This window comes from Fragaria vesca, linkage group LG1, assembly GCF_000184155.1.
Source record: "Fragaria vesca subsp. vesca linkage group LG1, FraVesHawaii_1.0, whole genome shotgun sequence".
In the NCBI taxonomy this organism is placed as follows: Eukaryota; Viridiplantae; Streptophyta; class Magnoliopsida; order Rosales; family Rosaceae; genus Fragaria; species Fragaria vesca.
The window spans coordinates 18,330,675-18,345,606 of record NC_020491.1 but is presented as its reverse complement, the minus strand read 5'-3'; the positions used below and the strand labels follow the sequence as shown (position 1 = coordinate 18,345,606).

At 37.8% G+C, this 14,932-nt stretch overlaps 3 protein-coding genes across 3 annotated transcripts; all 3 read left to right on the top strand.

The window, feature by feature from the left end:
* The first annotated feature begins 4,213 nt into the window (after positions 1-4,213).
* Positions 4,214-5,742, top strand: LOC101291973 (UPF0481 protein At3g47200-like). The gene is made up of 2 exons (XM_004289426.1): positions 4,214-5,566; positions 5,686-5,742. The coding sequence occupies exons 1-2, from the start codon at positions 4,214-4,216 to the stop codon at positions 5,740-5,742; spliced, it is 1,410 nt and encodes a 469-aa protein (XP_004289474.1).
* A 1,231-nt stretch (positions 5,743-6,973) lies between these two features.
* LOC101298648 (UPF0481 protein At3g47200-like) lies at positions 6,974-8,831 on the top strand. The gene is made up of 2 exons (XM_004288389.1): positions 6,974-7,021; positions 7,178-8,831. Exon 2 carries the CDS (start codon positions 7,221-7,223, stop codon positions 8,712-8,714), a length of 1,494 nt encoding a protein of 497 aa, XP_004288437.1. The 5' UTR covers positions 6,974-7,021; positions 7,178-7,220; the 3' UTR covers positions 8,715-8,831.
* A 2,115-nt stretch (positions 8,832-10,946) lies between these two features.
* LOC101291678 (DNA-directed RNA polymerase II subunit RPB7-like) lies at positions 10,947-12,113 on the top strand. Its single transcript, XM_004289425.1, has 2 exons — positions 10,947-11,460; positions 11,896-12,113. Exons 1-2 carry the CDS (start codon positions 10,947-10,949, stop codon positions 12,111-12,113), a joined length of 732 nt encoding a protein of 243 aa, XP_004289473.1.
* The last annotated feature ends 2,819 nt before the right edge of the window (positions 12,114-14,932 follow it).

Genomic DNA, 14,932 nt, shown 5'->3' with positions numbered 1-14,932 from the left:
ACACCAAAAGAATGAAAGTAAATGACTCTTGATGCCCTAATTGAAGGACAATAAAACATACACAAAGAGCATAATATTCCTCGACTAGGACCTCTTACTAGGGGCAGTGATATCCCACTGGGGGCAGTAGGACCTCCTACTGGGGTTAGTATGACCTCCTATTGGGGGCAATATACATGAAAGATGGGAGAGTAGGATAGTAGTAGGAGAGTCATAGTAGATAAAATCATGATAACCATAAAACATAACCATAGTAGCAGAATCATTTGTTAATGCTACAACTACAAATAATTCCCAAGCTCGTTAGGACAACGATCATCGAAATAAATTTTCCAGGAGAAATTTAGCGTTCTTATGGTATCGATCATAAACATAAATAACACAAGACATGTCTATCGAACTGAATTGCATCGATCATCCAATAACATTACCATAAAAGCAAACTTTTAGAACAAACATAATAAAACAAAACCAACATGAAAAAATAGACCAGAAAGAAGCTACGTACGTGGTCATTTATTGCTCATTAATAGAACAAAACAGCTGTTGTGATGAGCGCATATGGACGATTCACCTGCAATCCGGCAATAAACATTAGAACAATATTGGCAAACATAGATAAGCTTCCATCTGCCCGGTGGAGAACAAGGGCTGGAATTGAAAGTAACAAAAATGCAATCGATGTAACAGCTGGAGCTCAAACATATCTGATATCAATCCCGCTAAAATTCCACCAAGGACTCCTCCAATATCGAAAATTGCTGAATGGTTTCCAACAGTTTTGTGTGACAAATCACCCCAGCAACGGCTACAAGGTAAAACAGAAGTCATGATTAATATGAGGAGTTCATAATAACACCCAACTACAATACATAGACTCGAACCTATGAGTCATGAACACTGATTCCTTTTATTCTATTCGGCATTTTATACATCACATGCGTCTTTCTTTGAATTGAATTATTTGCGATCCAAAGCACAGACATTGCCATGATAATTCAGCTTGTCATGCAAAATACTTACATGTGTGCCTTATGTAGAAAGGTAACCAGTACTTACAGGAAAGTGTAAGACATCAAAAGTTTAATCTTTGACTCAATGTAAAGATTTGCGCAGATTCATTGAGACATTTACACAAACAGGTGGTGTGCAAATAGTTGATACCCAAAAAAATATAACGAACTGGAATATCAACAACAACCTAGCACATATCGAACATGAATAAATCAAATAAAATAAAAAACTGGAGTTACAGATATTCAATACAATCAAACTGAAAATGTGAAATGCATATCAGGTAGGTACACTACTAGAGGGTCCAGAAGTAACCAAAACAAGAAACCAAAACCTGTTTGTTCCAAGTGATATGCTGAATTTAACAATCAATATCGCTATTAATTCGACACAAAAACAAAAGCCACACTCAAAAATTTCAATCGTCTTACTGTTTTCCTTGATTTGATTTCACTGATAGAGACTAAATCCAATCCAGCCTAAGAATGATCACTACCTATGCAAATTTTCATCGTTTTATAATTCTATTTTACTTTTCTATTCGAATTGATTTCTCAACCATCTGAACTAAGTTAAGCAAACACAAAACTGAATTAAGCCTCATAATCTTGGACGCGATTTTAATCTCGCTTTAAGCCCTAAGCATCCGAAAATGAAGAGCTAAACAGTGCTAACTTCTTTCGATTTTCACTGACTCATCACAGAGCTTAGATTTCTAGGGTTTCTAAATTCGCAGATAAAGCACAAGAGACATTGTGGCGATGGAAAAGAGTGTACCTCATCTTCGATGTCCTTGATTTTCTGCATTAGAGTCGCCATTGTTGAAGCCGACTAGCTCATAGAGAGAAACGAGTGTTTAGTAGGGGAGTACGGAACGGTTGTGATCGAAGAGTGACGATTCTGCATAAGTGTGCTGCTCTAGAGAGAGAGAGAGGTGGAAGTGAGACGAATTGGAATGGAAGATAAGAGAGCAGGGTAATTTAGTCACGAAAAAAACATAAAAGTCAAAAATTTTGTTAGTGGGAATAGTCATTAGGAGTCTATTGGGTTGATGAGAATTTTAGAATCTCTTTTTATTGGTGGGAAAAAAATGTCTAAATTTAGGGCTAGTGAGAATTTTCCCCTGTTTATTTAGCATTCATATATTCTGCATCATGTGCCAATTAGCATGACGACCAATTACTAATGATTAATTTGCGTTAATTAGTTTCCTCTTATAATTAATTAGGCTTAGGAAAAATTCATGCAACATGAAAAAGATTAAGCAAACGATTGCTAGGAGAAACAAAACCCCATGCTACTTTGCTTTTACTAAAACATTCTAAGAATCAGATAATATTATGTAACACTGTGTTGCTTTTACACCAGTCATCATGACCATTGGACTTGAACATATGCCGTGTTCTTGGGTGGCATAGAAACTAAACCCTAAATTAAACCTAGGTTTCAAACAAATTAACACCGGCCAGTCTAGCAGGGTCTCCTGCATTTTTGCCTTTGTGATCGATCATCTTAATTTGTTCTCTCGTACGTCACTTTGAAGCAATCATATTTCCATAATGCTATGATTAGTCATGAAAGTATCTTTATAAATGAAAGTCTTCGTTGGTGGCGATACCATTGTTATTGTATATGCCAACATGCAATTACATTAGGTGAGTTTCGCCTGGCTCCTATCCCTGTCAATGAAACTATTTTATGAAACTAGCAGCATCACACAATAATTCAGAAGGCATTCATGAAGCATCCACGTACTAGCCAACTGAATAATTCGGACTTTGCTATTTTCATTTTTCTGTTTTCTGTGTTTCTTGCATCACAATCCACGTCAGTATTGGCTGCAATCACTATTTACCTGTTGGCAATTGTGTTGCCCGTACAAATTCCCTTGGTGATTAGACAAAAATAAGTACTTATGTAAGGAAAATTCTCTAGATATCACTAGCTAGCTAGGAGATATTCGGCGTTGGTCAATAACTTGATCTTGAGAGCGCTAGTGATTATGGTGTATAATATAATTAGCTCTATATAGGCTTTGGTTTACCCTCCTCTGGATGTAACAGGATCTGGAGTTTATATAGAGTAATTTTGGCTCGAGATACCTTTGTTACTCTAAGAATCTTGAGGTCATAATAATGACTAATCAAGGATCCTTTGAGGTTAAGTAATAAAGTAAACTGAACTATGTACACAACAATATGTGACCTAGCTAGTGGTTGAGAGTTAAGATGAGGAACCCCATAACTCGCATTCGATCCGCAAAATTGTTGTTTGTGGCCAGTGAGAAGAAAGTGTTCTGACTAGACCTCCTGACTGCTTATTAGTACCTGCTTATTAGTACGTACTTGGTTAAGGCTTTGGAGTACATTAGGACTCGATCGCTCAACAATAATGGAGTTTGACCTGGAGCTCGAAGGCCAAAAACTACAAGAACGTACACTAAAATAAGAAGACTTCTTTTTAATAGATTTCAGTAAACCTAACATGTTAAATTATGTGCTCGTACATTTGAAACCCAATAATACTCTATCTCGACCTGTCGATTGTCCTCTTCTGATCCAAACGTTCATTTGGTGAAGCTGCCAGCCATATTAGAAGAGTAATCATCAACTGACGATTAAGGGTTGTTGTGGACTTAAAAACGATTATTTGTCAAAAAAAATGACCTAAGAAACTATTAGAATTGCAGACTTTGTAGTTATGATATTCGTGGTCTTCGCAATTGCATGTAAACAACTGATCAACTTGATGAGCAAACTCTCCAGCGTGTTGACTGTAAGTAAAAGAGTGCCTATATAACAAGAAGTTTTCACAACCATTTTCTGTACCCCATATCAATTCCCTTATCAGTCTAGCTAGATCTCTCTGTTTCAAAAGGAATTGGTTTGCTGCAAAAACCCTAGCTAACCCACTTGATCAATTCTACAGATTCCCAATTCTCAGCTAGCGTTGATCTACTGCAAAAATTGTACCCTCCCTCAGGTGCAATATATATATACATATATTAATGCTTTTCTTTCCTAATTAACCAGGGTGTGTGTGTCTATATATATATGCTCATATCATGTGTTTTATTTTATATTTTTCGTTTTAATTTCTGGGTAATTTGATTATATATTTCCATTAGTTACAACGTGCTTCAGCCTTTCAAGGAGATCGATCTAACTGATTTATTTGGGTTTGATCATATATAGCACGCATGGCTGCAAATCATAGAAGTGGTAAAGATCAAACCGCTATCGATATTGGCGATGACTGCAAGAAATGCAAGAAATGCATCTTCAGAGTTCCTAAGGTGCTCCGGAGACAAAATAAAGAAGCATATACACCTGATGTTGTTTCAGTTGGACCTTTTCACTATCGAGTAAAGAGAGGGAAGGAGGAAGGAAAAGAAGACAAGGCAGTCCGAGAAAGCAAGGAAGGGGAGGAAGACTTCCAACTTATGGAAGGAGTGAAACAGAGCTATTTGAATGAAATTCTCGCAGGTATGAAAAATATAAGTTTGGAAGACTTGACTGCGAAAGTTACTGAGCTCTCAGGTCAGAAGAATGAAAGTACGTTTGAGGAACGAGCCCGCAATGTCTATGCAGAACCATTTGATCATATTTCTTCCCCAGACTTCATCAAGATGATGATAGTTGACGGTTGCTTCCTAGTTCAACTGTTTCGGAAGTGTAACGATCCGAAACTCAGGGCCTTTGATGACCCGATATTCAACATGGATTGCATGTTTCATTTCCTATGCCATGACCTTTTGCTTCTAGAGAATCAACTACCTTGGTTTGTTATCCACAGTTTGTATAGACTTACCCTTGATATATACCCTGGTCATGAAGCCTCTCTCTCTATTCTCATCCTTAAAGCCTTCAGCATACTACCATCACTGAAGCATAGTTGCTCAACCTATACTACGCATCTTAGTAAAACCAAGTGTCATTGTGATGATGATGTCCTGCACATACTTGATCTGGTAAGAGCTTCCATAGTTATTCCATTAAGGACCATAGAAGAGAGAGCGCTTAAAGCAGCTGGTAAAGAAGGTGTATCCAACCCAGAAGAACATCAAATGCATAGTGCAAGGGCCGATCAAAAGAAGATCAGTCCAGAAGGCAAGAGTGACAATAAAGCCGATCGTAAAGCTATTTTTGACCCAGATCACCATCAAATGCACACTGCGACCGCTCTCTCAAAGGCAGACATTAAATTCCAACCTGTTATAAAGGAGAGCATACTGGACATCCGATTCGAAGAAGGCGGATTTTGCAGGAATCGCATTCTTAAGATTCCACAGCTAAACGTTGGAATGTCGTCGGAAACATTATTCAGGAACCTCATTGCAGTCGAGCAATGCTACCATGGTTATTCGAATGAAATTACATCCTATGCCATCTTGATGGATAACCTTATCTCTTCCAAGGAAGACATGGAATTACTTTGCAAGGAAAAAGTAATAGGAAACTGGCTGAGTGAGGAAGATGGTTGTAAGTTCTTCAGCAACCTATACAAGGACATCCCGCACAATAAGTTCTATTATGCTGATCTCTGCATGCAGGTGAATGATTGTTACAAACTGAGGCGGTATATATGGTTGGTTTCACTCAAAAGTGAAAAATTTTCCAACCCCTGGAAAATTTTGGCTTTTGCGATAGGTATTATCGTTTTGTGTCTCAGCATATGGAGTCAGACAAACAACATTCGGACTTTCTTGCAGAAGTGACAGCTTACTAGCTAGCTAGTGATTCACAATGGTTTATCACTTTTTCCTCAATATCTTTCTGCATGGTTACAAGTTTTTTCCTTTTGAGATATTTGAATGTTCACCTTAATGTTATGTTATTTTGCTGGTGTATTCCGATGTATATTTGTTCGACGTTATCATAAATAATGGAGTCCTATTTGCTTGTGAGTAAATTTGCGTATATGTCTTTCATGTCCTAGTTCGATGCCAAACATAAGCGATACGTGGGTTGTCATTCTTTTTTGACAAGAAGGAAAACAATTAGGAAGAAAATATCTTTATAGCTAGCTGAGTGGTTCGGCCTCAAATTAATACTTGCATCTGCCTTTGTAATCGTTTTCGTTCTCTTGTGCATCACCACCCCACGTCACTTAGAAGCAATCAAATTCCCATGTACGTTCTATGATTTAAATATTGATGGCCCTAGCAACCAATATTCATCAATGAAAGACTCGATCCCTTTATCATGAAACTAGATAATTTATAAGGTTATGCTTTATTTCACAATGACAAAAAAAAGTCTCTGAATTATTATGACAGCTGTATGGTGAGGTTGATGATATTTTCACGATTAAGTCTGTAAAATTTTCAAAATATTACCTCCTTATAACGTAGAGGTAAATGTATATATATCTATACAATAATTTAGGCTCCTTTAATTTGTAACTTGTGTTGTTCTCTCTATTTCTCGTGGAGGAAGACATTTTAGATTCTTCCCAAGACGACAACGTACTAGCTAGACAAGTCTTTGTTTCTTCTTTATCTGAGGAAGACAAGTCTATGTTGTAACCAAAAAAGAAAAAGAAAAAAGAAGACAAGTCTATGTTGGGCAATATATATAAGCCCTAATCCCTGACTTAATTAATTATAAGTGTTAATAGAATTAATTCGATTTAACCTAACAAATTAATTTAATTAGTTTGGAGAAGCTGTCCTGCCGGTCATGGAGGAGTAACTAAAGGGAGCGGACTTTGAGTCACGATTAATTTATAGGTCTTCGCACTAGCATGTAACAGTTAATTGATCAACTTATCCTTCAATTATTGAGAGCCTACCTAAACCACAATTACTATTACAACAACTTTCTACCTCCTTAATAATTTCCTTATCACTCTTGCATTCTAGAGCCATCCATCTCTTGTTAAAAGGAACTGGTTTGCTGCAAGTTGAAACCACCCTAACCCAAACTCAAGTTCTATAAATTCCCCTCCTCAGTCCTCACCATTGATATACTGCACAATTCTCTCTGAAGTCTCAACCCTCCCCCAGGTACAATACATAGTAATGTTTTCCTTCTTCATTGCTAGCTACGTAGAGTGCATACGATCATTACGTGCATTTTGTACTTTGTTCATTTTCATTTCTATGTTATTTGATTATATGTAATGTTTTCCATTGAATTATAACTTGTTTCAGCCTTTTCAGGAGACTGAACTGATTAGCTGGGGATTGATCATCTATAGCACTCATGGCTGCAAATCATAAAATCGGTAGAGATCATACAGCTATTGATATTCGCAATGAGAAATGCAAGAAATGCATCTTCAGAGTTCCTAACGTGCTCCGGAGACAAAACCCAGAAGCATATACACCTGACGTTGTTTCAATCGGACCTTTTCACCATGATCCAGAAACTCGAGCCAAGGAGGAAGGTAAAGGAGGCAAGGAAGGCATACGCGAGAAAGATTTCCAACTCATCGAACGAGTGAAACAGAGCTATTTGAATGAAATTCTTGTAGGCATGAATATTACAACTTTGGAAGGATTGACCGCAGAAGTCATTAAGCTCTCAGATCAAAAGAGCGATCGCGAAGGCGGATTTGAGCAACGCGCGCGAGAGTTCTATGCAGAATCACTCGATCATATTCCTTCTAAAGACTTCACCGAGATAATGATAGTTGACGGTTGTTTCCTACTTCAACTATTTCGAAAATTTAACCATCCCGATCTCAGGGCCTTTGATGACCTAGTGTTCAACATGGACTGCATGTTCCATTTTCTATGCCATGACATTTTGCTCCTTGAGAATCAACTACCTTGGTTTGTCATCCACAGTTTGTATAACCTTACCCACAAATTGTACCCTAGTGAAGACTCCCTCTCTACTCTCATCCTTGAAGCCTTCAGCACACTACCTTCACTTAAGCAAAGTTGCTCATCCTATAAAAATCATCTTCACAGAGACAAGTTTCATTTTGAAGGTCGTTTTCTTCACATACTTGATCTGTTAAGATCTTCGATAGTTATTCCATTGAGGACCATAGAAAAGAGAGATCTTAAAGACGCTGGTAAAGAAGGTATATCCAACGGCCCAGCTGAAGAGCATCAAGTGCGCAGTGGGAGCAGCAAATACAAGAGAGACGATAAAGATATTCATGGAGCTATATTTGACCCTGATCTACATCAAATTCGTACCGCAACTGATCTCTCAAAGGCAGACATTAAATTCGAAAGCGTCACAAGGGAGAGCATAATGGACATTCGATTCGAAGAAGGCCGGTTTTGCAGGAACGGGATTCTTAAGATTCCAAAGCTAAACATTGGAATGTCATCGGAAACATTATTCAGGAACTTCATCGCAATCGAGCAATGCTACCATGATTATCTCAACGAAATCACATCCTATGCCATCTTGATGGATAACCTTATCTCTTCCCAGGATGACATGGATTTACTCTGTAAGAAAAAAGTGATAGGCAACTGGATGAGTGATGAAGATGGCTGTAAGTTTTTCAGCAACCTCTACAAGGACATCCCGCACAACAAGTTCTACTATGTTGGTCTGTGCAAACAGGTGAATGATTGTTACAGTTCGAAATGGTATACATGGCTGGCTTTACTCAAGAGTGAGAAATTCTCTAACCCCTGGAGAATTTTGGCTTTCGGGATAGGTATTTTCATTTTGATTCTCACAGCGTGGAGTCAGTCAAACAACATTCGGGTTAATATGCATAAGTGGTGAAGTTATGCTAGCTAGCTATTTATTCAGAATTGTCTACGTTTCTCTCTTCCTTTGTGTGTGGTTGTTGTATGTATTTGAGATATTTGAATGTGCCTCTTATATATATGTCATTTGTCTACTTCCATCTTAGTTGGACTAGTAGGTTTGATTCTGATTATAATTAATGCACTGAAAAGCAATTCTATTGCTTTTTCTCTCTATGATAAGAAGAAGCTTTAATAAAGTGAGGGAAAGATCAACCATTCATTTGGCTGAACGTTGTCCCTACTCCTTTGGGCTGTGAGTCGATCGTCCCGGAAGATATGATAATGGATTGATCGATGTTTATAGAGCTTTTTGTTTGGGTCCATACATGTCAATTTCAATAATACAAGAACATGCATGCATGAAGAAGACAAGCACGAAATTAAGTAGTGATCGAACACTAGTGTGATTGAGTACTCAATCGAACAGCCACTGAAATAGTGTGTTAATTGGGCGAGTCACATATATAGTGTACTTCCCGTTTGTCTTCATATTATACAATTTTATTTGTGTTGTGCTTGTTCTATTGAACTCACTGATCAAATGTACGTGTACGTACTTGGGAACAAATACAATTATACAAATACATTTATGATATGCAATATAAATAGACTATTGCTATTAACACACCCCAAATATCTGAGCATTTTGAATTTGATATTTAATTTGATGAAATTAGGATACGAAATTTTGACATTAGGAGCTTGAGGTAAAATCACCGCTTAATTTGATGTCATTCGGTTTGTTCTTCAGGCTCTTTTGCAACCCCTATTAGATTGTATATTCTCTTTATCTCAATAAATTTGAAGTTGATGATCGAAGAGAGTGAAAGTTTACGATGAAAACCAGAGAAAGAGGAAAATGAAAGAGAACGTATGAGGCTTCTATTACTGAAGAGAAAGAAACGTACACTGATTAATGTCACGTACGTGTCATATAATAATGGTCAGTATGGACCAGATGTCCAGATAGGAATGAGATAAACAGCTAATTAAGCAACAAAGCAACACACTAAACAGCTAATTAAGCTCTTAATCCACACAAAGAGGACTCGACTTTCCCCAGCTTCTGGTTTAACAAAAAAAAAAAAAGAATAATTAATCATATATTTCACATTTCATAAATTAACCCCCTCAATTATCGTATATAAATCTGAGAATCTATACTATTATCTTGTTTCAGTTAAAAGCATAGGTCAAACTCAATAATAATCAAGTTAGTATTCATTTCAAAAATTAATTTAGTATGTATGCGGAGATTTATCCTTAATTTACTACAAGTATTTAATTTGTTAGCCGTTTTTAAATTACGTAGAGAAAAAGTAATATCAGTTCGTCGTACGTATTCTTCCTCTGATTTCTTTCTTTCTTAGATTTTATGCTAGCTTTCTAGCTTCGAATTCTTTCTTCTTCTTTTTTCTTGTGTTTTCACCATTGATTTCTAGCAGCTTCAAATTTGCAGTTGCATTACAATATGGATTTCAATGCTGCACAAAAAAATAGAAATAAATCAAAATTAACCAATCACATATCTGTACGAAGGTGAGCGGTGGTATGTAAGTGTGATTGAATAAATGACAAGAGACAGAGAGAAATGAAAAAATGGCATCTAATAAATAAAGCTTTCAGGGTTCGAAGTTTGGTGTACCAAACAAATGTTATATATCTTTATCTTTCTAAGAGTCTTGGTCTCTCTTGGAGAGGGGGACTCTTTTCTAGGCTTCTAGTTCATGACACATTCACAAAAGAGGAAACTTCTCATTGATTGTGTAATGTACAAGTATTGTACTATTTAGTGTTTACTTGGGCAATGGTCTGTGTCTTTACTAGGATACGGTGTTGCTTTACTTTTGTCCCTGAGAAGCTTTGACTGTGTACACTCAAGCTTCTTGCTTAAAAAGAAGTGAACGCTAGCTCTGGCTTTGTTTTTAGACCAAGCTCAACTGAGAAAAGAGAGATAGAGCTTCCTATCTGAGATTGAAGGTAAGCGAGAAGTTCTGTAATTTCCTCTTCTTGAGACATTGTTGTTCATATTTTGTTCCGTGTTGAAAACCTCTACTGCTACATTATCTTTCATTATAAGAACAATTTTTCTTTTCCAGATAAGAACAATTTTTCTTTTCCAGGTATTTTGTTTCTTCGCTTGATTATTACCTGTGGCTTGCTCTCATATGGAAATTTCATTTAGGGTTTGAAACAGAGAAGTGCAATGTATCTCAAAGCAGAGTTGAGCCGGAGTGTTGTACTTCCTCCCAAAAGCCTGAACAAAGATGGAGTGAAGCTCCAAACGGAAGTGTCTCGCCGCTTGCTGGATGATTTTGCTACAGAAAGGGCAACAAAAGATCTGGGATACTTTCTGGCTGTGACGACTGTGGAGAGCATAGGAGAAGGAATGGTGAGGCCGGACACCGGTGAAGTTAAGTATCCGGTTGTTTTCAACTGCATCACCTTCAAGCTTTTCGTCGGAGAGATCATAGATGGGGTTGTTTACAAGGTAATGAGGCACGGAGTTTTTCTTCGATGCGGTCCTGTTGAAAATGTGTTTCTCTCTGCTAACAAGATACCGGAATATCATTTTATCCCTAGAGATGATGACTCTGTGTTCTTAAACCCTGAGAAGCCGCTCTCTAGGATTGGGAAAGATGTCACAATTCGTTGCATTGTCCTTGCGACTCGATGGTCTGAAGAAGAAAGGGAACTCTACGCACTGGTTGATTTGCCGAGTGAGATATCTAGCTAGGACCAGTTAATAGAGTTCGTAGTGTGTTGTGGTTGGTTCTCTTCGAGCAGCTTAATGAGTGTTTATCTTCTTTGTAATAAATTTGCAGTGATGGTGATTTATGGTATTTTGTTGCTTTATCAATATTTTTCATGGAAATGAGATAATTGATATTAAAGTACGTAAATTGGAGTATATGTGAGATGTGGAACAAAAATTATAAATTGGTACATTCGATCGAGGGTATTGATCGTCTAATTAAGTCCATTCATGTCATGCATTATTTGATTATTTGGGGGTTCAAATTAATGTTGGATAGAAGGATTTTTCATCAACATGCATATCATTATCCTAAAATACTTGTTCGATACGCCTGAAAAAGAACAAGTAACAATCTTTTAACTACATATATATTAACTTCTTCAACTACTGATGGCAGCTAGAATTATTGAGGTTGTTTGGCATCCTCCAGTCATTGGGTGGGTGAAGATTAATTCGGATGGAGCTTGGAAGTATGCAGAGGGTGTTGGAGGTTTTGGTGCTGTTTTTCGTGACTTTAAAGGTCATGTTCTTGGTGCTTTTTCTTCCAACATTGATATTCCTAGTTCAGTAGCAGCAGAGGTGATGGCAGTTATAGTTGCTATTGAGCTTGCTTGAGTACGAGACTGGAAGCATATTTGGTTAGAGGTTGACTCGTCACTTGTGTTAGACTATCTACCGTCTCCTTTGCTTGTATCTTGGCATCTACGTGTCCGTTGGCTTAATTGTTTACGTTGCATATCGAATATGACCTTTCGATCTTCTCATATTTTTCGTGAAGGGAATAAGGTTGCAGATACTCTGGCTAATCACGGTACGTCATTAACACAGCTGGTTTGGTGGGATTCACCTCCTCCTTTTATTTTGTCATATTGTAGTAGTGACCTTATGGGTCTTCCCCAATTTCGGTTTTCATAGTTTTGTTTCGTTGTTATTTTGTTATGAGAGGTTTTGGTCTAATCCCCCTCTCTTGATATTTCTTTTTTTCTTTTTTAATACATAAGAGTGTTAGGGGGTCATTCCTCTCTCACTCATCTTTCAGCCAAAAAAAAAATATAATAATACTGCTATATCTTCCTTCTGGTACGTTGGTTGATGTTAAATGCATTGGCTTTAAGATTTCTGGGAGATTTTTATAGTAGCAGTTAACGTGTTGCAGAAGAGTTTCCTCTTTCATATATGCAACCTTAATTTGCATGCGCCAGTTTTAAGAGAGCGTCGCAAGAACACACAAATTTGTGAAAGGAGGAGTAACTCCAACAAATCTCATATTTTTGGATATCTTCTTGATGTGACTGGTACTTGTAACATGTAAGACTTCTCTGGCTCCATGGATTCGGGTGTTGTCTACCTCGGATCAGCATGTTTCTTTACAAGACCATGGTTGGTTTTTGGGGATTTTAACGTAGTTCTTGGTGCTCATGAAAAGAAAGGAGGTGCTCCTCTATGTCGGCGATCATGTGAGGAATTTCAGGCAATGTCAGATGTTTGTGAACTTATTCATGTAGATACTAAAGGGGCAGAGTTTACATGGGTGAGACGGCGTGGTTTTCGTGGTAATGTGGAGCTAAGATTAGATAGAAGTCTTGCTAATTTGAATTGGATGGAGGAATGGGATCAGTTTGACTGTTGCACCTTACCCAGAACTTGCTCTGATCATAATCCACTACTAATGTCCTTTTCTAAGTGTACAGGGCCTCGTTTTAGTCTCTTTTGGTTTAGAAAAATGTGGTTGGAGCATAAGGATTTTATGAGTTTTGTCAAAGGATGTTGGTCCTCTACTACTTCGTTTGGTTGTCCTTATTCTGTCCTGCAATGTAAGCTACGTACCTTAAGAAAATCTCTCCGTACTTGGAACTGGGAGGTCTTTGGGGATGTTCACCGTCGAGTTGAGTTTGACCTTGCAGCCCTTGCTGATATTCAAAATAAAATTGCAGCTTCTGGGGGATCAGATGAAGAGTTTGAAAAAGAGACTGAATTGCAGGCCATTTTGAATGAGTCTATTCGGCATCAGGAAATTCTTTGGCGTGAGAAGTCAAGGTTGCGATGGTTATCAGAAGGTGATCGTAATTCTTCTTATTTTCATGCTTTGTGTAAAGTGCGCCGAAATCGTTCTTCTATTACTCTGCTTCGTGATGGAGATCAGGTGCTTCAGGATCCTCATTATATCCAAAATCATATAGTTGATTATTACAAAAATCTTTTTACTAAACATGCAGAGTATGAAGATAGTGGCTTGGTGTCCAAAGTGATTCACTCTATGGTAACTCCTGAGGAAAATACGATGCTTACTAGTGTTCCATTATCAGAGGAAATTTGGGCAGCTGTCAAATCAATGGATCCTGATAGTGCCCCGAGGCCAGATGGATTTAATGGCCATTTTTTCGTCTCTTGCTGGGATGTTGTTGGTGCTGATGTTGTTAAGGCTGTTCAGTATTTTTTTCAACATGGTTATTTGGCTCCTTCCTTTAACTCAGGTATTATCATCTTAATCCCCAAAGTTGATCATGCCGACTCCATAAAGCAGTTTCGCCCTATTGCCCTCACCAACTTTGTGTTTAAAATTATCCCAAAGATCATAGCTATCAGGTTGGCATCAGTGGCATCTCGTATTATTTCTCCTCAACAACATGCTTTTGTTGCAGGGAGGAACATATCAGACTGTATATTAACTACTTCAGAGTGCTTTAATTTGTTGAACTCAAAATGTCATGGGGGTAACCTTGCAATTAAGGTTGATATTACAAAGGCGTTTGATACTCTGTCATGGGATTTTCTTCTTCATGTTCTTCAGGCTTTTGGGTTTGATCCGATCTTTGTACAATGGGTGCGTGCCTTGCTTCTGTCAGCCAAGCCTTTCNCTGTTGATTAATGGGAGACTGTGGGTATTTTTCTTGTGAAAGGGGTGTGCGTCAAGGTGACCCTCTTTCTCCCTTGCTCTTTTGCTTAGCAGAAGAAGTCCTTAGTCGTGGGATCTCTTTACTTGTTTCATCGGGACAACTGCAGCGTATCTCTTCTCCACGAAATACTCTTGCTCCATCTCATTCCTATTTGCAGATGATGTTATTGTTTTTTGTCGGGGAAATAGGCGGAATTTATCGCGGATTATACGGTTCTTCGATGAGTATGGTAGAGTTTCAGGTCAAGTTATCAACAAAGGGAAGTCTCAGGTTTTTATTGGAAATAGTATACATTCAAGGCGGCATTCTATTTCGAACTTCTTGGGTATTCCCTTGGGGTCTGCTCCATTCATGTATCTGGGTGCCCCTATTTTTCATGGCAAACCTCGTGCTTCTTATTTCCATCAGATTGTTGACAAAATAAGGATAAAGTTATCGAGTTGGGTGAGTTCTTTTTTGTCAATGGCAGGACGTTTGCAGCTTATCAAGTCTGTTATTTTTAGCATGTTGGTATACACTTTTCAAGTATATGAATGG

Bases quoted from the DNA above. Each gene is read 5' to 3' on its own strand.
- LOC101291678 (XM_004289425.1), top strand. From the start codon at position 10,947: ATGTATCTCAAAGCAGAGTTGAGCCGGAGTGTTGTACTTCCTCCCAAA. The intron at 11,461-11,895 runs GTGAGATATCTA...TACTGATGGCAG, and splicing joins CGCACTGGTTGATTTGCCGA to CTAGAATTATTGAGGTTGTT.
- LOC101298648 (XM_004288389.1), top strand. From the start codon at position 7,221: ATGGCTGCAAATCATAAAATCGGTAGAGATCATACAGCTATTGATATT.
- LOC101291973 (XM_004289426.1), top strand. From the start codon at position 4,214: ATGGCTGCAAATCATAGAAGTGGTAAAGATCAAACCGCTATCGATATT. The intron at 5,567-5,685 runs GTGAATGATTGT...TTTGTGTCTCAG, and splicing joins ATGCTGATCTCTGCATGCAG to CATATGGAGTCAGACAAACA.